General features: G+C 53.5%; 11 protein-coding genes across 11 annotated transcripts; 6 read left to right on the top strand and 5 right to left on the bottom strand.

The window, feature by feature from the left end:
• Positions 1-198: 198 nt before the first annotated feature.
• Positions 199-1,374, bottom strand: N7510_005670 (uncharacterized protein; the record flags this gene model as incomplete). Its single annotated transcript, XM_056977596.1, has 1 exon — positions 199-1,374. One exon carries the CDS (start codon positions 1,372-1,374, stop codon positions 199-201), a length of 1,176 nt encoding a protein of 391 aa, XP_056833628.1.
• A 568-nt stretch (positions 1,375-1,942) lies between these two features.
• On the bottom strand, positions 1,943-4,049 carry N7510_005669 (uncharacterized protein; the record flags this gene model as incomplete). The annotated part of the gene is made up of 2 exons (XM_056977595.1): positions 1,943-3,931; positions 3,987-4,049. The coding sequence occupies 2 exons, from the start codon at positions 4,047-4,049 to the stop codon at positions 1,943-1,945; spliced, it is 2,052 nt and encodes a 683-aa protein (XP_056833627.1).
• Positions 4,050-5,209: 1,160 nt separating this feature from the next.
• On the top strand, positions 5,210-6,528 carry N7510_005668 (NADH:flavin oxidoreductase/NADH oxidase; the record flags this gene model as incomplete). Its single annotated transcript, XM_056977594.1, has 2 exons — positions 5,210-5,389; positions 5,449-6,528. 2 exons carry the CDS (start codon positions 5,210-5,212, stop codon positions 6,526-6,528), a joined length of 1,260 nt encoding a protein of 419 aa, XP_056833626.1.
• A 320-nt stretch (positions 6,529-6,848) lies between these two features.
• N7510_005667 (2-deoxyribose-5-phosphate aldolase) lies at positions 6,849-7,649 on the top strand (the record flags this gene model as incomplete). Its single annotated transcript, XM_056977593.1, has 1 exon — positions 6,849-7,649. One exon carries the CDS (start codon positions 6,849-6,851, stop codon positions 7,647-7,649), a length of 801 nt encoding a protein of 266 aa, XP_056833625.1.
• Positions 7,650-7,967: 318 nt separating this feature from the next.
• On the top strand, positions 7,968-8,363 carry N7510_005666 (DUF4267 domain-containing protein; the record flags this gene model as incomplete). Its single annotated transcript, XM_056977592.1, has 1 exon — positions 7,968-8,363. One exon carries the CDS (start codon positions 7,968-7,970, stop codon positions 8,361-8,363), a length of 396 nt encoding a protein of 131 aa, XP_056833624.1.
• A 363-nt stretch (positions 8,364-8,726) lies between these two features.
• On the top strand, positions 8,727-9,797 carry N7510_005665 (Short-chain dehydrogenase/reductase SDR; the record flags this gene model as incomplete). The annotated part of the gene is made up of 1 exon (XM_056977591.1): positions 8,727-9,797. The coding sequence occupies one exon, from the start codon at positions 8,727-8,729 to the stop codon at positions 9,795-9,797; it is 1,071 nt and encodes a 356-aa protein (XP_056833623.1).
• A 484-nt stretch (positions 9,798-10,281) lies between these two features.
• Positions 10,282-12,014, top strand: N7510_005664 (cytochrome P450; the record flags this gene model as incomplete). The annotated part of the gene is made up of 3 exons (XM_056977590.1): positions 10,282-10,485; positions 10,538-10,810; positions 10,860-12,014. 3 exons carry the CDS (start codon positions 10,282-10,284, stop codon positions 12,012-12,014), a joined length of 1,632 nt encoding a protein of 543 aa, XP_056833622.1.
• A 180-nt stretch (positions 12,015-12,194) lies between these two features.
• N7510_005663 (isoaspartyl peptidase/L-asparaginase) lies at positions 12,195-13,520 on the bottom strand (the record flags this gene model as incomplete). Its single annotated transcript, XM_056977589.1, has 1 exon — positions 12,195-13,520. The coding sequence occupies one exon, from the start codon at positions 13,518-13,520 to the stop codon at positions 12,195-12,197; it is 1,326 nt and encodes a 441-aa protein (XP_056833621.1).
• Positions 13,521-14,100: 580 nt separating this feature from the next.
• Positions 14,101-14,732, bottom strand: N7510_005662 (uncharacterized protein; the record flags this gene model as incomplete). Its single annotated transcript, XM_056977588.1, has 4 exons — positions 14,101-14,142; positions 14,204-14,413; positions 14,467-14,610; positions 14,664-14,732. The coding sequence occupies 4 exons, from the start codon at positions 14,730-14,732 to the stop codon at positions 14,101-14,103; spliced, it is 465 nt and encodes a 154-aa protein (XP_056833620.1).
• Positions 14,733-15,626: 894 nt separating this feature from the next.
• On the top strand, positions 15,627-17,078 carry N7510_005661 (uncharacterized protein; the record flags this gene model as incomplete). The annotated part of the gene is made up of 1 exon (XM_056977587.1): positions 15,627-17,078. One exon carries the CDS (start codon positions 15,627-15,629, stop codon positions 17,076-17,078), a length of 1,452 nt encoding a protein of 483 aa, XP_056833619.1.
• Positions 17,079-17,241: 163 nt separating this feature from the next.
• N7510_005660 (hydantoinase/oxoprolinase family protein) lies at positions 17,242-20,289 on the bottom strand (the record flags this gene model as incomplete). Its single annotated transcript, XM_056977586.1, has 2 exons — positions 17,242-20,189; positions 20,247-20,289. The coding sequence occupies 2 exons, from the start codon at positions 20,287-20,289 to the stop codon at positions 17,242-17,244; spliced, it is 2,991 nt and encodes a 996-aa protein (XP_056833618.1).
• Between the last annotated feature and the right edge of the window lie 429 nt (positions 20,290-20,718).

Here is a 20,718-nt window from a genome sequence, read left to right as displayed (position 1 = left end):
AGGGGGAAGGAGAGTAAGGGTGATGCAACGGGAAAGATAAGATCATCGGAGATTATCTGGCCCGTCGCAGTAGGTGCCTCAGGCAGAAAGTAGTATAGTTAACCAACTTTGTAGGGAGGTATAACTATACATAATCTAGTTGTTTGCAGTGAGCCCCATGGATTTTATATTTTATCAGACAGCTAATGGATCTTGGCATCACCTCCCCCAATTTTCCAATACCTCGACCACAGCCTGGTGGCCTTTTACATTAGCAGTTTCTAGGGCATCCGGGTCTACCTCGACTCCGTATTCAAGCATAAGCGTCACAACACCCAGGTGTCCCTCCAGTGCAGCTTGCTGAAGCGGCGTCTCCGGAGGAGTCGATGTGCTCAAGGGCTGTTTGTTCACTCCATGCTCCAGCAGAACCCGCAGTACATCATCGTGTCCGCCACGCGCCGCATGATGCAATGCGCGCCAGCCACCGTGATCACTTAATTCAGTCAATACCCCCTTGTTAAGGAGAAGCTTGACGACCTCTGTGCAGCCACCCTGCGATGCTAGCATCAGAGGCGTTTCCAGCTGATTGGTGAGCGCTTCTGGATCGGCGCGGTGATGGAGCAGATACTTGACCATATCCACGCTGCCAGCAAGAGCTGCCACATGTAGAAACGTGCGGCCATCTGAGTCGCGTGGTTCGGTTGTCATTACTTCTTCGTGAAGAATTTTCACAACACCGGCGTGGCCCTCGGCCATTGCTAGATGGATTGGAGTCTCTTGGCGATGGTTGCGGCCCCTTGGGCAGGCACCGTGGTCCAGTAGAAGTCTGACCATGGTCTCATAACCAGCCTGAGCAGCCACATGCAGCAGGGTGACGCCATCGTCATAGTGCCGATGGTGTCCATCTGCACCACTCTCCAGCAGGAAGGTTGCAATAGAGACCCTATCAGAAGTAACAGCCTCGGCGAGAGCGTAGGGGCAGGTGGGATTAGTACCCGAGGCGATTAGCAACCGCACCATATCCTCATGTCCAAGGGTCACTGCCAAACTTAGAAGATCTGGGATGTCTGGGACGAAACCAAGGTCAACCAAAACTTGCACCGTGGCCAAGTCATTGTCCTCAATCAGGAGTAGGAATGCCTCGAAAGTGTAACTAGTATGTATCTCGTCGATATCGCCGCTGCTCCGAAATTTTTGTATTGCCCGTATTTGTCTTTTGCGGGTAGCCCATACTAGTCCAGAGCCGCCGTTGTGGATGTTGACAGAGTAGAGGTAGTGGTTCAGGAGAGCGTGGAAGCCTCGGTTTGTTTGAGCCAGCGCGTTGATGTCTGCTTCTGACGAGAGAGCGCGAATGATGAGGTCCATCACCTCCGGCGGGAGGTCAAGCAATGGCATCTCGTGCGCTGGTAACAGATGCAAGAAATGAAAGTGTTGTTTTGAGAGCGGAGCCGATTGACTCAGCCTCGCAATTAGATAACAACTAACTAGTTGTGATTGGCGGTCACGCTAGAAACAAGAAAGCATAGGGGATTTCTACTATGGAGAGTCAGTGTGAGAAGGGTAGGGAGGAGCGAATCAAAGGGCTCTAATGTGTATCTTAAGTGCCTACTTAATAGCAGAAGCAACAGCCCATATGTACATGTACATAGCGACCATCTACGACATCTTACGCCAAGCAAAATCAAATAAGGTGATAATCCATATCATATTCGAAGCAAAAGATCCATCATAGACACCGTCAAACCGACAAAAAAGGGCGCGTGGGTATGGGGTTAGGGTTGGAATATGTACAATAATCTTCAGACTCGCTCGCTGGTCATGAAGAAGTATTAACAAGGAGAGTGTGAATCCTTCCGATCCGGTCATCAGGGACAGCAACAGTAGACAGAGCCAGCTCTTCTGCAGTTGGTACTTCATAAATCGACGTTCCTTTTTCTGTTTCTTACGGCAGCTCCGCTTCAGCTCAGAACTGGTCTGTGTTTGCGCGAGTAAACCCATATCCCTGGGGAGTGCCATTGTTGGCATTGCGGTTCATGGCGGAAGGAGAGGCGGTGTTTGCGCGTGTGAAGGGTTGGTAGCCTGATGGCGCGGAAGGGATTGGCCGATTTGGTGGTGGTCGAGGGGGGCCCATCGATGTTGGGCTGTAGGCTGCATACCCGCCACCACCACCGCTGCTATCTCCTTGTTGAGGACCAGGGGTGCTGGTCTGGCTGAGAGGTGTGAAATTTCGAGGTGGAGGTCGTACTGCTGGTCCGCCTGATGGCGGGGGAGGGGTTCCACGGTAGCTTGCCGGGGTCATGGATCGCGCAGTGGGGCCAGCGCTCATGGGCGGAGGCGTTCCCCCCGTGCTGGCTGGTGTGAAAGATCTTTGGTAAGGACCAGCCTGCGGGCGATGGGTACCACGTTGACTCATTTGGGTTCCAGATCGAGCGTAATAGTCGTCTTCTCCGCCTTGTGCAACGCCAGGAGCACCATAGGCGTCATAGCGAGTTGGATTTTCGTCGCGACTAAAATAGTCATCAGAAATAGAAGCGCCGGGTGTGTGTGACCGGGAAGCATAGGGGTCCGTGGCAGGACTGAACGCGTGATATTGGCCAGGTCCGGGGGTACTGTCAGTCAAATTGCGATACCCCGGCCCAGGGCTGCTGCGGCCGGACTCGTTGGCAAACGGCGGCGGACCAGGAGTACCTCGAGATCTGGGAGGTTGAATGGAGGCCGGCAGCGGTGGAACTGGTGGCGCCGGCGAGTTCTGACGGTCCAGAGGACTATATCCCATCGTCGCCGCATGGCCCATCAACGAAGCCGACTCAGAATAAGCTGATGACTGAGTGGTTGTTCGAGTGAGCGGCGGCCTGGCATTAAAACCACCTTCCAGATTTGGAAGAGTGGGATTCTGCTCTGGGGCCGCAGAATTTGATCGCGAGTAAGGTGACTCCAGATTTGGCAGAGTGGGGTTCTGTTCTGGGGCAAAAGAATTTGATCGCGTGTAAGGCGGCAGGGTGGTCATGGTGGTACTGCGCGATATAGTAGCCACGGTTGGGCCCTTGTCTTGGTCGAGAGACGGCAGCGTCGGTTTCGTATCTAAATTCGCGAGACTCGGTTGAGTGGGTGTGCGTTCCTGCAACATAAAGCCCTTTTGCAGAGCCTTATTGACTTTGCGCTGCACAATCCGCGTCAGCCGCGTGCTAATCTTGCGGCGACAATACCTGGTCAAGGTACCATCTTCGGCCGGGATATGGTGAAACAGGTAGATCAGGTACAGCACAATTGCCGAGGCCAGCCTCAAAGCTGAGATGATCCAAATGATCACCGTGAAGAGCATGCCAAGCAACACCACCAATTGGAGAACGTTGTCATCGGCCATACTTTGGAGGTTGTTGAAGAACTGGCTGATTCCCGAAGCGTTATCGTCCTTATGGGCATTTTCGCCCCCCGGGAGAAGATCCATCTTGGTCACCGAATACAGCGTGATGCCGTTGAGCACCTGCCGCGGCCCATCGGCGAACACCGTCGTCATCCAGGAATGAAAAGAGAAGTATGAGTACAGGGCGACGTACTCCGCACCTTTCTTACTCTTTGTCAATTCCGCGAAGACAAGGTATCGCTTCCAGCCACGACCTTTGGAGCCAAAGATGCGGAAACTCTGAACGCGAACCGCAAGGGGATCCATGTAACTGCGTGTGATGCTGCCTGAGCGCATCGCACGAATCGCGTTCATCCAACGGTAGGCCAAGAGAGCGAACGAGAAGAGAATGCAAGCAGCAAAGATCCATCGCGAGATGTAGAATGGGATGGCCGGTTTGATTCGACCGGCCCATCGGGAGAAGGCGATCAGATTGACTGCGGTGAACGTGTCGACCCCATAGACAGCCAACGAGACAAACAGAAAAACCCAAAGGAAGAAGTAGGAGAAGGGTGTCCAGCAAGATTCGGATTTGAAGTCGTCCAGATTCTGGCAATGTCAGTCAATCATACACCCGTCCTGTCTATGTTCATTGCCCACGTACCACATAATCCCACTTTTCCTCCAACTTGGCGTGACCCTTTTCGCGATCTCCGCAGCAAGACATCGTCGGTATGAGCCTGGTCCTGCCAGGAAGCGATCGAGAGGCGGCAAACGGGTGGGGAGATCACAGATGGACAGATATGGACTTTCCTCGGACCAGCCGAAAAAAGTCACGGATCGGAAGAGCGAGACGGACAGGAAATCTGAAGGATGGAAATTCCGGCAAAAGAGAGCGACTGAATAAATGGGTGTCTTAGAGGCGAGAATGGCGCATTACAGCGGGAGGCCGGGCAAAGGAATGTTGAAGGGGCCAGGTCGAGTTGCAACTGACGCAAGTTCCACGCAGCGCCTGGACGATCCGGACCAGGGATGTTTCAGAACGGCCTGCACTGCAGTTGTTGTATGTAGTTGTGATTGACGGGACCGGCGCTTGGAGTGGTTCTCTCGGTGATCGCAGGCGCTAACAAGGGGCGGATGGGATTCGACGAGAGCTCGATGGTGGAGAAAGAATGTCGACTGTAATGCGGCTAGATGAAAGAACGACGAGTGATGGTGCCAGAGAGAATGAATGTCGCGTGTGAGGGACAAAGAAAGAGCGAAAGAGTGTGGAAGAGAGGAGAGCAGAAGCGATGAAACACAGGGGTGGAGAAGGGGTTCGTCTTAGGGCTGATGGATCGTCAGTCGGTGAAGGGAAATCTACTGTGTATTGATCGTGGTGCCCGATCATGATGATCTCGATTATAATTGTCATTGTACTCTTCTGGCTATTCTGATTCGTGACGACTCCGATAATTCTTCGAACTATCACACTTGTTATTCACCCTCGCCGTCAAAAAGGGGCACCCACTCCGCCGTTGCAACAACAATGGAACGCTAGCCGGGACCAGTAAGCGCCTCTGGTTTGCCCGCCAGCGGCTCGCGTAACTCCGTCACTCCCGCCGTCTGAGGCCCAATGAATGAATTGAATGCAGGGACTCGCGTAACCCCGTTCACCGTCTGGGTTTTCATATACAAGGGCACATCCAACGCAGGATGCGATTATCGGACTTCTACCCGATATTCTTCTTCCTCAAAGCGGGTTCCGCTTCCGATCAGAGCTATAATGGTGACGTCGGCGAACCAGCGCATTTATAAGCCGGTGGAGTAAGACGGACAAAATGGCAGGTCTATATAAATGCTCCATTGCATCCCACCTACATACTTCCCTCACACTCCTTCGCGACCATGGCCCAACCTAATCACCCCGACATCGCCAATAAGCCCGCCAAGGGTATCTCCTACTACACCCCGGCCCAAGTGCCTCCGGCCGGATCTGCCGCGATCCCGCAATCGGATGGATCACAGCCTCCCAAGCTCTTCCAGCCCATGAAGGTGCGGGGCTTAACCTTCCAGAACCGAATCGGGGTGAGTGTTCTTGGTCCACCGAAAATTTTCGAACTATTGGCTGATATCTTGCTTGACAGCTCTCCCCGCTCTGCCAGTACAGCGCCGACGATGGACACATGACGGACTGGCACATGGCGCATCTGGGCGGCATTGCCCAGCGTGGGGCCGGGTTCATCATGGTCGAAGCAACCGCCGTGCAACCGGAGGGCCGCATCACCCCGCAAGACCACGGCCTGTGGAAGGACTCGCAGATCGAACCGCTCCGTCGCGTCGTCGAATTCGTGCACAGCCAGAACCAGCATATCGGCATCCAGCTGGCGCACGCCGGCCGCAAAGCGAGCACTGTCGCGCCCTGGTTAAGCTCGGGCGATATGGCGACCGCCGCGGTGGGCGGATGGCCGGACAAGGTCTATGGTCCGACCAACGTGCCCTTCACCGATCGGTTCCCGACCCCGAAGGCCATGACTAAATCCGATATTGAGGATTTCAAGCGGGACTACGTGGCCGCGCTGAAGCGTGCCATCAAGGCCGGGGTGGACTTTGTGGAAATCCACAATGCGCACGGATACCTGCTCATGAGCTTCATTTCTCCTGCTACGAATAATCGCACCGATGAGTACGGCGGCAGCTTTGAGAATCGCACTCGTCTGTCCATGGAGATTGCCAAGCTGACCCGTGAGAACGTGCCCAAGGATATGCCCGTGTTTCTGCGTGTCTCGGCGACCGACTGGCTGGAGGAGGTGATGCCCAACGAACCCAGCTGGCGTGTGGAGGATACTGTTCGCTTCGCGCAGGCACTGGCTGAGAGCGGGAATATCGATGTGCTGGATATCAGCAGTGGCGGCAACCACCAGGCGCAGCACATCCATGCCAAGGCGGGCTTCCAGGCTCCTTTTGCCGTGGAGGTCAAGAAGGCTGTTGGGGATCGCATCCAGGTTGGTAGCGTCGGGATGATCAGCAATGCTTCTCTGGCCAATTCTCTGTTGGAGAACAACGGGCTGGATTTCGTGCTTGTCGGTCGTGGGTTCCAGAAGAACCCGGGACTGGTCTGGACCTGGGCCGAAGAATTGGATGTGGAAATCTCCATGGCCAACCAGATCCGGTGGGGATTCTCGAGTCGGGGAGGTGGTGTGTATCTGAAGAAATCGGCAGGATAAGATCGACATACTTGACTAGACATGTTGAATCAAAAGCGACTAATAATGAACAAAGATTGCGTTCAGTCTAGTGATATACTTCGTGCTGTATATTCTGTTTCAATATGGCCCCGTAGTATAGATTCCATGAACGTTCTACAATAGTGAGCCTGCCCCAGAATAACCCCAATGATAGGTGGCAAAGCAGCTCCGTCTCCACCAGAGCCATTTTCTCTGATACAGTGGGACCCCCTCAGTCATACCGGGAGTATAAAAGAGCCCCTCGACTCCCCCCATTTTGCTGAAAACAAAGCAGATAAAGTGAACAAGACTTCCACAAAATGGCCACCACCACCACCACCAACCGAATCACGGTCTCGCTCCCCCAGCTCGCCAAAATGATCGACCACTCCCTCCTCCACCCAACCATGACAGACAGTGACATCCTCTCCGGCCTCAAGATCGCCAAAGAAAACCACGTCGCGACAGCCTGCGTGAAACCATATCTAATCTCGCTTGCCAAAAAAGAATTAGAAGGCACCGATGTGCTCGTCTGCCCCGTCATCGGGTTCCCACACGGCAACAGCACCACCGAAATCAAAGTCGCTGAAGCCACTGCCGCAGCGCAGGCCGGCGGCGCCGAGATCGATATGGTGGTGAATATCGGCAAGGTCCTCGGCGGGGACTGGAGGTATGTGCGCGAGGAGATCCGGTTGATCAATGAGGCTGTCACGGCAAACCATGCGATTCTCAAGGTGATCTTTGAGAATGATTATCTGCAGACGGAACACATTGCGCGGCTTTGTGAGATTTGTACCGAGTTGGAGGTTGCCTTTGTGAAGACCTCGACGGGATATGGGTTTGTCAAGCAGGCTGATGGATCGTATAATTACAAAGGCGCAACGGTGAAACATCTCAAGTTGATGCGTGCTTCGTCTGGGGAGAAAGTGCAGATTAAGGCGGCCGGCGGGGTGCGGACGTTGGATGATTTGTTGCACGTTATGAGTTTGGGGGTTACGAGAATCGGGGCGACGGCGACAGTGGCCATTTTGGAGGAGGCAAGGAAACGGGGGATTGGGAATCAGCCTGTCGAGGTTTCGTTTAAGCCGATGGCGGAGGAGGGAGAGTCGGGGGGGTATTAAATGCGATTGTTCCATAGAAATCGATCCGAGCAACCACTATAGGACCAGTTCCGACTTCCCCACGAGCTCAAAACTTTAAACCCGACCCCGGAGCACGTTCTAAACCCCAGGAATGGTGGACCCTCGGCACGGCTAGCGTCCTAGCTGCTCCATCGCGAAAGTACATAATGGCAACGATACCCCAGCCATCTTTTCTCTCTCCCTGTTCACGTTTTCTCCCATCTACCAGGTACAGCAAACAACGCCGTCGTCAATCGTTGGATTCAATCCACCAAGCCAGAATTTATCATTATCATCCAAAATATAATTCCCAACAAAATGCCACTCTCCCAAAACAAAGCCCTTCACCTCGCCGCAAACACCATCGCAACCATCTCCATCGGCTTCGGCTTCAACGCCTTCCTCCGCCCGCAACATGGGCTAACCTTCTTCGCATGGGACTATCCCACGTCTCTGCCAGAGAGGCAGCTAGTCGATAGCTTAATGTATATCTATGGCATCCGCGACATCTTCATGGGAGTCGCTATTTACATCTGCTCTTTCTGGGGAACACGCCAGTCCCTGGGGTGGGTGCTTGTTGCTAATGGTGCGGTGGCCTTGGCGGATGGATTTGTGTGTTGGACGTGGGGAGAGGGCCAAGGAGCGCATTGGGGGTATGCACCGCTGATTATTGGAGTTGGGGGTGCGTTGCTTGGGTTGTTTGATTCTGCTTGAGTTGAGTCAATTGGCCAATAGGCCACAGTTAGGTCATCAGACTTGCAGTCTATAGTTGCTTAGGAGGGTTCCAATTATTTAGAGACCATATCAATGTACAAACCAAGACACAGACATTTCAAACACTGCAACACACGTTCACGGACGACACCATGCTTTAATGATATGTGATGCCATTTGGAGTCGGGAGGTTTGTTGCCCCCCGGGCCGACGGGCTCATTTTTGCCCGTCCGCCTTAAATCCGAGGTGAATGACAACTTGATATTCCGACGAAAGAATGTTAATGATGGATTCCTATTTAAGAGGACCCCTGATGCAAGGCAGTCCAGTCGTAAATTTTATTTTTTATCTATATTGCCCAGAATGGTCTCCCTATCCGAGGTCCAGGCCTCAAATGCTCAGATCGCGACGTCCCTGCCGCCCGGTCTCGTCGCTGTCTTCGTCGGAGCCACCAGCGGGATCGGCGAGAGCACTCTAAAGGAATTCGCACGCAATGCTCGTCAGCCTCGTGTGTATTTTGTCGGGCGCTCGCAAGACGCAGGCAATCGCATCAAAGCCGAATGCCGCCAACTAAATCCAGAGGGCGAGTTTATCTTCATCAAGGCGGATTGCAGTCTCATCAAGGCGGTGGATGAGGTCTGTCGCGAGATCAAGAACAAGGAGAATGCCATCAATCTGCTCTTCCTCAGTTGCGGGACTGCCATGTTCCATACTGGTACGCATTGTGATAGTCTACAGTTAGTTTTTGATGCTAATGAGGACCCCAAAGAAACATCGGAGGAGATGCATATCCCCGTCGCTATCGGATACTATGCCCGCACGCGATTCGCACTCAACCTCCTCCCACTCCTGCGCGAGGCCACCAGTCTCCGACGCGTTGTCAGCGTGCTGGCGGGCGGCAAAGAAGGCGCAATAGACCCCGAGGATTTTCAAATTAGGAAGCTTTCGCTCCTGGCCGCGCGTGCGCACCTCGTCTCCATGACAGATCTAGCGCTCGAGGTATTGGCCCAACGCGCCCCGGAAGTGAGTTTCATCCACGACTACCCAGGCGCTGTGAAGACGGGCCTTGGCAAAGACACCAGTAACATCTACGTGAGCATCATGGGCGTCTTTCTGTTTCTGTTCGGATGGCTGTTCTGCATCCCGATTAAGGAGGCCGGCGAGCGGCATCTGTTCCTGGCGACGAGTGCGAAATATCCCGCCCGTGTTGCGGATAAGTCCATCAAGGTGGTCCCCGTGGCGGGGGATGTTCAAATAGCCGTGGGGACGGACGGGGAGAGTGGTAGTGGAGTGTATAGTGTCAACTGGGATGGGGAAGGCACTAAGGCCAAGGTTGTGGGTATTCTGGCGAAGCTCCGCCGACAGGGAATGGACACGCAGGTGTGGGAGCACACTGTGGGCGAGTTCAAGCGGATTACGGGGGTTGGAGAGTAATAATGGGGGTTTGATCTGCGAGTTCATGGTTCCATAGTGGTGATCTGTCCCCAATAACCATGCCTAGGTCCAACGAGCGGGTAGTCCTAATGAGGGAAGGGTTGCGAATAATCCCACCCCCGTCGGTGTTGAGAAATCCCGTCTCCGGCGACAATAAATGGATGCCTGATGTATCCTGTTCCTTTCTAAAAAAATTTGGAACTATCAACCTAGCGCCCAGAAAGACAATCGCACAGTCAGCCAGTAGTCCGTCAGTCAGTCGATGTTTGCAAAGAGACCGAACGGTGTGGGTTGTGTTATCATATGCTAATCCAATCCGAGGCTGCGACATTTTGCTGACGGGCCGAGTTTTGACCACGCAACATTGAATTCCTAACTACTTTGCGAATCTCGCCCGTAACGATCCCCTGGGTGGTGCTGAAGGATTAATTCGACCAACGAGTGAGTGCATGCGATCTGGTCCTCTTGCCCACTGAAAAAAACAATGGGACGCGTCAACGAGGGTTTCGGCGCGCTGTACGTGGGCGTGGCCGCCGCCATGTACTTCAAGCCCGAATACGCCTTTTACGACTCGCGCATAGTGACCGTCGCCGTGCTCTTCTCCATCCTCACCGTGTCCCGAATTCTCTACCAGGTCGTTCTGTATCCTGAGCTTTTCACTCCTCTGAAGCACATACCGGCTCCCGCGGTATGGATCAGTCCCATTGCTTCCTTGAATGCAACTAACGGACACAATTCAGGGACGGAGCTTGCTCACAGGCCATGGGTATACGAACGTGTTCCAGACGCCATATGAGCGGATGCTCGGATGGGTAAAAACCATACCCAATGATGGACTCATTCGGTTTTATGGAATCGGCAATCTGGAGCGCGTCCTCTTAACCAGCCCCAAGGCATTGAGCGAGCTGCTTGTGACAAAGGTCTATGACTTTGAGAAGCCTGGGCCGGTCCGTGATAATTTGCGCCGCGTTACCGGTGATGGCATCCTGCTTGCCGAGGGCGATGAGCACAAGGTATGACAGATATGCTTTTTGAATGGGAGGCACGTTAACATTGTAGTAGCTCCAACGCAAGAACCTGATGCCGGCATTTGCCTTCCGCCACATCAAGGATCTGTACCCCATATTCTGGGCCAAGAGCGTAGAGATGGTGAAAAGAATCGACATGGACTTGGCGCAAAGAAAGCCCGAGGAGGACAACACGGTCCAGATCCGCAACTGGGCGAGCCGGGCCACGCTCGACATCATCGGCGTAGCAGGCATGGACCAAGACTTCGACTCGCTACGGGATCCATCCAATCCGCTCAGCCTGGGCTACAAGAAGATTTTCACTCCGCCTGGGTTCTTCACCAAGATCCTGATCGTCATTAGCATCCTTCTCATCCCCGGCAAGTATATGCAGAAACTCCCCACAAAGCGCAACAAGGATATCAACGAGGGCGGCGAGACGATCCGCAACGTTGCCCGACAGACAATCCGACAGAAGAAAGAGAAGATGAAGGACCCGGATGCGCAGCAAAGCGTGGATATCATCTCCGTCGCACTGCGCAGCGGCACATTCGATGAGGAAAACCTTGTCGACCAACTCATGACTTTCCTCGGCGCAGGCCACGAAACCACCGCCACAGCACTCCAATGGGCTGTCTATGCTCTGTGCAAGAATCCCGACGTGCAAACTCGTCTCCGCGAAGAAGTCCGCGCAAATCTACCCTCCGTATCAACGGAAGACCCAGACCCCATCAACGCTTCCATGGTGGATAACCTCCCCTACCTCAACGCAGTCTGCAACGAAATCCTCCGCTTCCACCCCTCTGTGCCTACAACCTTGCGCGCAGCCGCTCGCGACACGTCGCTGGTCGGCCACCCGATTCCCAAGGGTACCATTATGATCATCGCCCCAGAGGTCACGAACCACATGAAAGAACTATGGGGTCCTGATGCAGAGGAATTTAACCCGGACCGCTTTATGGGTCCGGGGAAGGCGAATACTGGTGGCGCGACGAGCAACTATGCCTTCTTGACGTTCTTGCATGGTCCGCGCAGCTGTATTGGGCAGAAATTCGCCCAGTCGGAGCTCGCTTGTTTGCTTGCTGCTATGGTCGGTCACTTTCAAATGGAATTGAAGTTCCCGGATGCCAAGTTGGAAGTGAGAGAGAGTGCTACGGTGTCGCCGAAGGATGGGGTTTTGGCCAAGCTTACTCCGTTGGAGGGTTGGTAGATGGTGATGGTCATGATTATGATATGATGAATTTCTCCTCATGAGTTGCTGTACTTAAACCCCGATAGCTTATGCGCGAGGCCCACCTCGCTCTGTCATCTACAGGGTTATACATGTAAGGATCTTGTAAAACCATGCCAACAACGATGTCAGATTCTAGTTACCGCCATCTATATGAGATTATTTATATTCCCCCCTGAAAACCATAACCCTCTCGACATCATTCCCATTCTCATCCTCTTCAACCCAAGCACGCCACATGCCCCCGCTGTTGAAATCGAAGACAACCTTGCCACGGCGAAGCTTTTTATCAGCAGCAGCGGGTCCCGTGTCAGCTTCGATGCCAATCATACCGCCCTCGCCTTCACCTGTCTTCTTCCAACGCGGTCCAGCGGAGCGTTGCAGGTCGCCGCCTGGCCCGGCAACGGCGGTGACTGCGTCAGCAAGGGACTTGTCAGACGAGCCGAATCGTAGCATGGCGGCAGCGGTGCGGGAGGCTGCAACGCGAAGGAACGAGTCACCGTTTCCAGTTCCGGAGACGGCAATGGCTCGCTTCTTAGTTCGATGTTGAGATGCGGCTCCTTGATACAGTAGCGGCGCCTTTTCAGATGCGGAATGCTCTCGAACGGGCAGGGACGGAGAAGGCGAATCCCTCATGCAACCGGGAAAACAATCCGTCATGCAGGACCGTGCCTCCTGGACCAGGTCGTTGACCGAAAAGGCACCGGCGTTGGAATCACCACTCCCAGCGGTACCGCTGGATGCTTCCTCCCAGGACTCAGCCCAGAACCCCGTGCCCAGCGTAGGCGTATCGCCAATCCGGCCGGGAAGCTTGTTGGTCATTCCACCCGTGCTAGTTGCAACCGCCAGATTGCCCCACTGGTCCAAGCAGACACAGCCCACAGTACCCTGGCTCATAAAGATGGGATCTTCCTCACCCTTCAGGCCGCGCCGGTGCTCGTCCCAGCGGCGCTGCGTCCGAAAGTACTCGTCCGGCTCAAATTTGAGCCCCCATTCGCTAGCCATCTTCTCGACATGTGGCCCGACGAGCTGGGAGTGCAGACACCCTCCATCGTTGGAGGGCTCGCCGTCTGCAGTGACGCCAGAACGTAAAAGAGATTCGCGAGCGAGACGGATAGGATTGCGGACATTCCTGATCCCCATCACGCCTGCGCCGCGCTTGATTGCGCCCTGGCCCTCCTGATTAGGGTCGTCGCGGAGCGACGTGACCATCACCGAAGCTTCCATTTCGATGGTTCCCGCTTTGGTGAACACGCTGCCGCGACCGGAATTGAACAGCTCGTCATCTTCCAGTAGCGAGACACAATGCACTGCCGCGTCGAGGGCGCTGGCGCCTTCATTGAGAAGCGCGTAGGTCGAGCGCAGGAAGGATTGTAGCGAGGCGTGGTAGCTGGCGTAGAGATCTGGTGGGATTTTGGAGCGTTGGATGTTGCCTGCGCCGCCGTGCAGGATCAATGCGGGCTTGAAGGTTGGTAGGTCGGACATGCTGGCGTGTGTTCCAAGGTGTAACCAGGTTCGGCGGGGGGAGCGAGAATTAATAGTTGGTGGTTGATGCGGGGGAGCGGCTTTTGCCTGAATTGGCGTTGGTCTAGTGCTGGTTGAGGCAGAAGATAGGCTATCAGTTAGTCATAGAATCCTACTCGGCAATTGATCTCATGAGTAGTTGAAAATGTGTATATGCAGTGAAGTTGCGCACTGATGTGTTAATGTACAAGAATCCATCACCATCCCATCCGAATGCTTTTGGTTTTGGGGGATGAAAAGAGGAGCTTTTCTTTCGTGGCAGGATCATAATTGCCTGCCGAGAAAAACACACACGCCGACGCTGGAAATCGGGTCGGACCACAGCGCTCAAGAAGACATTAACCGGGTAAAAGCGCAAAATGCCGGGGAAAAAAAAGGAAATCTCTATGCCGTGTCGTTTAAAAATGATGATGATAATGTCCCAAACCAAACTCCTGAGAAGAGAGACTTGACGTGAGTTTTGATACAGCGAGAAGGAAAAGCGAGCAGGCCGCCGAGAGGGGAGGTGGAGGAGGCCCGGGGGTGTGGGTGGAAAATCGACTTAAGCAAGGGCCTTCTGTTCGGTCGAAGGCGCCGGGGGCAGCTATAACGATGGCCATGTCAGCGGATGAACCTGCACGGGAAGCCGATCACGATCATCATACCTCGAGTTTTGTGTTGTCTGCCATCATCCGCTGGAAACCGATTCCAACACCCTCAATGACTGCCAGGAAGACACCGCACATGATTGCAGAGTTCCGAGCAGCCTTGACACCACCACGAACAGCCAGAGCACCACCGGTGAAGAAACCAGCGATGATAGCATTGTAAGGATCTTCCTTCTTGCGGATTCCCTTCACGGTGCAGTCGAACACCTGATCATTTATTAGGTATAGACCTTCAAGATGGGTCACACATCCTTCCTTACCGAGAAAAGTCCTCCCCACACGCCGAAGTTTCCACCGAGCACAGGAGCGCGAGCCTTGATGGCTGTGAGGGCACCTATCCGGCGCTCACCGTATGGGCTGTTCCGGAAGCCCTTCACACCGTGCCAGACTGCACCACCGATCGCCTGGAGCTGAGTTAGCTTGGATGGTTGAAAAGACGGTTGTTGACGAGACGTACGCCCATGCAGAAAGCACCGCCGAAGTCGCTGAGGGCGACCCACGGGCAAGGGTCCCTTGAGTGATCCATTGGGAATATAAGGGAGGGAGGAGGAGAGTGAGGGTCGGATTCAAAGAAGTCGCAGGGACGAAAGGCGACGGAGGGAAAGAAGCTCTATTGATGGGAGGGAGCTGGGGATGAAAGCTTGAACGGTTGGAAGAGACAAAATTGAAGATTATTTGGGGGGGGGGGATGACTTTTTTACGCCCGAAAAAATCGAAGTCACGTGGGCACTCCCCGGGCGCCACCGATGCGATCGGGAGCTTCAGGAGAAAAACCTGGGAGGTGGCTGCCATTTCCGGGGGAGGCGAGAGAAAATCCCGGGCCAGCACTGATGACCCAGATGGCGATTTATGCTTAGCCACCTTATTCACGGCCGAGAAAATACCGAATCCATCTCAATAGAGGGGGAGTTCAATTAGTTAGGGCAACTCACTGGGGTAAATGTATGGAGTCCCATAGCGGCCCATCTCCACACTTCATTGTGCGTGAATCCATAATGGATGTTGCGAGACATACTCCACAGGTGCCGTGAGTGCCAGGAGCAATTGAGGAAGGAATAGAAAAACAATATGTTCGAGACACTCTAGCCTGCTCTACATCCAACTGAGTAAGACTGTCCTTGAAGACAGTCTTCGGGTCAAACTCAATTTTCAATTCCACCAGCCTGTCCCCATAGATCGATCGTCTTCAGATCCACATCTTTCGCTGGTGTCAGGGACGCAGAGGTTCCCTCCAAACCACTTCTCGGGCGGTTTCCTTATCGGGTCGCGCCAGAAGATCCACAGGCTCAGTCAGCGCTAGCCACAATCTGAACTGAACAGACCTGGCGGCTTACAGCACGAAAATTCAATCAATTAGGATACCCTCGCGGCTGTCGCAGCCTAAGATGTTCATGAGATTCGCAAGTTAGTGGCCATTTGTATGCAGGAGTACATCTGCAGCGCTAACGAAAAAGCAGGTCCCAATGAGCGCCGCACCATCAGTCGCGAAGACCTCGGTTTCTACAACGCGCTCGTCATTGGAGCAATTTACGAGGTTGCGAGTGAAGAGATAGACGTGAACTCGGCTCAGTCCTTCATTCCGCCCCTGAAGCACTGCATCCTGACGTATCCATATCTAAGCGTGGTCGTCAAGGACAAGCATACCGAAAAGCCAGCCTACGAAGGGGTTTCCACTATTAATCTCGAGGACCATATCTCTATAATCCATGACAGCGATAGTCATGGAGAGACGGCAACTCTTCAGAAGATCCTGCCACCAATACTCGACCGGCCATGGCCTGCTGATATTCCACCTTGGCGAATCGTCGTCCTCCCACTGGTGGCGCCCGATGACTCCGCAGTGACGCGCTGCTTTATAGCTTTTGCGTTCTCTCATACTCTCGGGGACGGCATGGTCGGACTAGCCTTTCATCGCACTTTTCTAGACGCATGGCGACAAAAGACCTGTACGGATGAGAAGAGGTCTTTCTTAGTGACCCCACCAACTCGAACTCTTTCGGCACCCTTTGACACACCCGAAAGACTTCCCATATCTTGGAAGTTTCTACTTGGGCCGTTGATGGCAGTATACTTGCCAAAATCCTTAGCCGGAATCCTCGGGCTCCGCGCAGCCGCCAGCACAGTCGATGCCGGTACTTGGACTGGCTCGCGCATGAGCTTCGACCCGGCCGCCTTCAACAGCAGAGTGAGACTCCTTGAGATCGAGGCCCCGATAGTACAAAAGGCTCTGCAGGTGTCGAGAAGCCATGATGCCAAACTCACCGCAATAGTGCATCAGCTGATTGTCCGGGCGTTGAGCAAAGCCATTCCCAACCCTGACATAACCAATTTCGTCTCACAGACGGCGGTTGACATGCGAGGATCCATTGGCACCCCAGGCTACACCTGGGGTCTTTTTGTATCTGGCCATCACGAGGTAATTCCGCGTCTAACGCACATAACGCCTGCGTTGTCGGATGAGATGTGGGCGGCTGCAAGCTCGATGACGAAGAAGCTCGCTGCATGCGCCACAAGGCTGCAGGACCAAGCAATTGGCCTGTTGCGATACGCCCCCAGTATCAGGAATTGGACGCTGGGAAAAGTCGGGCAGCGGCGGGATGGCTCGTACGAAGTGAGCAACTTACTTGCTTTTGATGACACTGACGACGGTGCAAGTCCCAAATACAAGATCAGCAAGATGGTGTTTGCGCAGCCCGCTAATGTTCTCAGCGCACCGCTTGTGTTTAACATCGTCAGTGTCAAGGGACGTAGCTTGGTGTGTGCCGTCAGTTGGCAAGCTGGAGCCTTGGGGGTGCCGCTAGAGGAGGAGGATCTATTCGTCGATGGGATATGTTCATCTCTTCAGGCAGACTTTGAAGCCTTGGGGGATTGATTCATTGATGCTACTCCCGTGGAAGCTACCAAATATCCAATGAGCGCAACTTTCTCGTTACTCAGTGTGTCCAATCGGAACTCTGTATCTAGTGCGCACTTATATTTCAAAGTCTAATAATTTCTAATCAATGGATAGCAAAGTCTTGTATATACTCCAGATATCAACCAAAGACCTCGATTACACTGCGTGGCTTGCTGTACTTCCCGATCGGAACATATCCAATCTCCTCGAAGCCCATTGACCCAGGCCCGCCCACCTCCATACCTCTCTTCGTATCAGTCCACCTTGGTGAGGCTGCAATGGCAATTATGACCACCTTAAGGCCATACTTGTACTCCGGTGTGCCCAATCCATCACCTGTTTCCGCGTCGATCACGGCGATCAGGTCTGGAACAGCCGCCAGAACTTTCTTTTCACCCTCAGTAGTGACGGCTTCGACAAAAGCATTCTCGTTTTTGAACGGGACACTGAGAATTGCTTTTGTTCCGTCTTTAAGAGAGCCTTCCACTTCCAATACACCGTATGTATGGCCTGTTTTGAGAACTCGAGAGACGCTGATGATCTTCCCCTGGCCGAGAATGGAGGCGCTTTCCGGGCCACCAACTTCATCTATGATACGCTGAGCCTTGTCGGTGATGTTCTTCTCCAAAGCGACTGCTCGTCCGATCCACCAGGCCAGTGAAATAGTATTCGTGACTGCTTGTTCCTTAACCACTTTGGCAGTCTTTGGCGGGCCGGCACTACCGGCACGGCAGCCCATCTCCACGCAGGCAGCTCTCAATGACTTATCAACCAGCCTGTCTGTGCGGGACTTGGTCATAGTGATAAACGACCCATCTCCGCTGGCGATAGTCGTCGGTACGAGAGCATCGCCTCTGGGTGACCCATAAACATTTGGAGTCACTTGCCAGCAAGTCGGATACGCGCGACCCATATAGTCGGCATCGACGCAAGGCACGCCATAATGGGACGAAACACTGAGATTGACAACGCCATTTCCACCGCCGATCTCGAGCGCCACAAATCCGGACACGGGTGGGCTTCCTGTGACTCGCATGAGCTCGTCATGCGCCTGCAAACATTCGTTGTTTTCTAGCCTCTCCATGCTCACTTCTGGGCTACCCATGCAGCCGGTCCAGCCTACCAACGAGTCATCTGGGAGATATTCGGGAGAGACCACTTTGACTGTACCAGGTGAGTTGCGGATAATGGCTTTTGCTTTGAGATACTCCTGGTAGGGATCACCTCCACCACCACAGCCCAGAATTTTGCATCCACGTGCAATGAAATCGAGATCTGTGGCGGATATAATCCATTGCTGATCATTGATTTGAGGTCGGTAAGTCTGGATATTCACTTTCTCCGCTTCAAGCTGCGAAATCGTCTTCGACATGGGCATGTTTGGGGTTTCTTCTTCAGATCCCTCCGAAATGGGCGCATTGATGGGCTTCGTCGATTCTTGTTGCTGAGAAACAATGTCAAGTTGTCCAACAGCTCGTATCAAGATTCGAGCTTTCGCATCCACGTACTGAATAGGTAACATGGTCACCTCAGCGACTTGAACGGTGTCCTTCTTGGCTCCATTCTCGATAGCCTTGCCAATCGCCAACTGAGAAACGGTCTCTTGTGCCTCTTTGAGTGTACAGTTCGATGTATCGACAACAGTATCAATGACACCCGATACTTGTGAGATAGCAGCACCAACCGCATTGGCTACTTCGCCGCCCTTGACCGTTCGCACCATACGGACTCCGATGAGAGGCTCTTTGGTGTTTACAATCGGCGCTCCACCACCGACAATCAAGACGTCCACATCTCCCTTCTGAATCTTGGTTCGATCCACGACCTCCTCAATCTTTTGTCGCATGAGCATCTGAGCGTTGCTGACCACCTTGGGAGTAATATCTGCAAGAAGGCTCGGATCACCCATTCCCTGGAAGGGATTATCCCCGGTAGGCATGTGAAGCTCAGATGCAGCAACGATGTCGGTGGAGGTGAGGTATGACCCGCCAAAAAGCCGTGCTTTCTGTAAGAGTTCCAGAGCCACGCTATCTGGCCCCACGGAAAGTTCCCCATTACTCAGGTCTCTGATGATTGTGCCACCACCCAGACCAATACTTTCGACAGCTGGAAGTGCAAAGTTCGTGCGGACACCTCCCACAAGGCTCATGACAGAACTCATCCGAGGTAGACCATTTGGAAGCAGTAAGCCACTGTCGGATGTAGTTCCTCCAATATCAATGACCACCAAAGGCTCCGTGCGTGTTTTACTTTGATTGTCTGCGTTCTCTGCAGTGCGCCAGAGGAACTCTCCACCACGAATAGAGTTTGTTGGGCCTGAGTTGAAAGTGCGAATAGGTAGCTCAACTGCTTCGGAGGCACCGAGAACACTACCGTCATTTTGTGTCAGGTAAAGAGTGTAGGGGTTTCCTTGGAATATATCTTCCATGGCCTTCTGGAAGCCGTATATGGTCTTCTCTGCCAGAGGCCTCAAAGTGGCGTTCAGAATGGCAGCGTTCTCGCGAGCCAGAAACCCCAATCCCGATACTTGATGAGATAAAGTAATCCGTGGCTTGAAACCCGCATGTTCCGCCACAGTCTTCTCCATGATTTCTTTAGCGGCAATCTCTTGCGCATGGTTCAAAGGGGCGTACATCCCGGAGAGAACCACATTAGTAATTTTGTCTTTAGCTAATTCTTCCGTAACACGACGAATCTCCGCTTCGTCTAAAGGGCTGATCTCAGTACCGGAGATCTGATAGCCACCATTGCAGAAATACTTGTGAGGCGTCTCGATGCACGCTCGTAAATCGACAGGAAAGTCGACAAACGGTGGAATGTTGCGCCCAAAGCCCTCATCCGGACCGCCGCATAGTCTTACAACACCGACGCGGCGAAGAGCTGCCGAGCGCTGGACGACAGCGTTGACAAAGTGTGTCGTACCGATGATGACGCACCCAATGGAGCTAAGAGACACCTTCGACGCATGAATCACTTCGCGAACGGAATTGATAATTCCCGTCGTGACATCCGGGGTAGTTGGTGCCTTATGAGACGCGATGATCGAAACAGGGTCGAGGGAGATGAGGACGGCATCGGTGTTGGTGCCTGATCTCTTTTCTCAGTTTGAGTTCTCTTATTTGGTTGCAGAATTTCTTCGCTCACCTCCTACATCAACACCGATGCGATATCTGCTATTGCTGCCCATACTGGCCGTGTTCTTGCGATTAGGTTACAGGGGTGTTTCGCGATAGGGTCGCCCATGTTCCAACAAAATATCTCTCCCCTCCCCCCTGCGTATTTATATCCAAACTAATTGCTGCGCGGAGTCCGTGAGCCAACGAGGTTAGCCGATCGCGATAGGCAGACCAAACGCGTCGGCACCTCTCCGATGGCACCAAGCTTATCCCATTCAAGAAGGTCGAGGAAATAGTTTCGGCCGGCGTCCAATCACGCGTCAAAAAGCCCGAATCGCCCTGGCTCAACTCCGACTTAAAAGCCCAAAAGTTCCGAATCTCCGCTCGTGATGGACCTCTAGTGGTCCTACGAACACATCTCTGACATCTATTGCAAAATAGTTGCTACCCCGGTCGATGTTGCTCGGGAATGGATGTGGGAAAGCGGTGAAAGTGGGGGT

Source organism: Penicillium lagena, assembly GCF_028827675.1.
Source record: "Penicillium lagena strain IBT 129212 chromosome Unknown utg000003l_segment0_segment0, whole genome shotgun sequence".
Classification (NCBI taxonomy): domain Eukaryota; kingdom Fungi; phylum Ascomycota; class Eurotiomycetes; order Eurotiales; family Aspergillaceae; genus Penicillium; species Penicillium lagena.
Note: the sequence above shows the minus strand (reverse complement) of the source record. Positions and strands in the feature narration are given on the sequence as shown.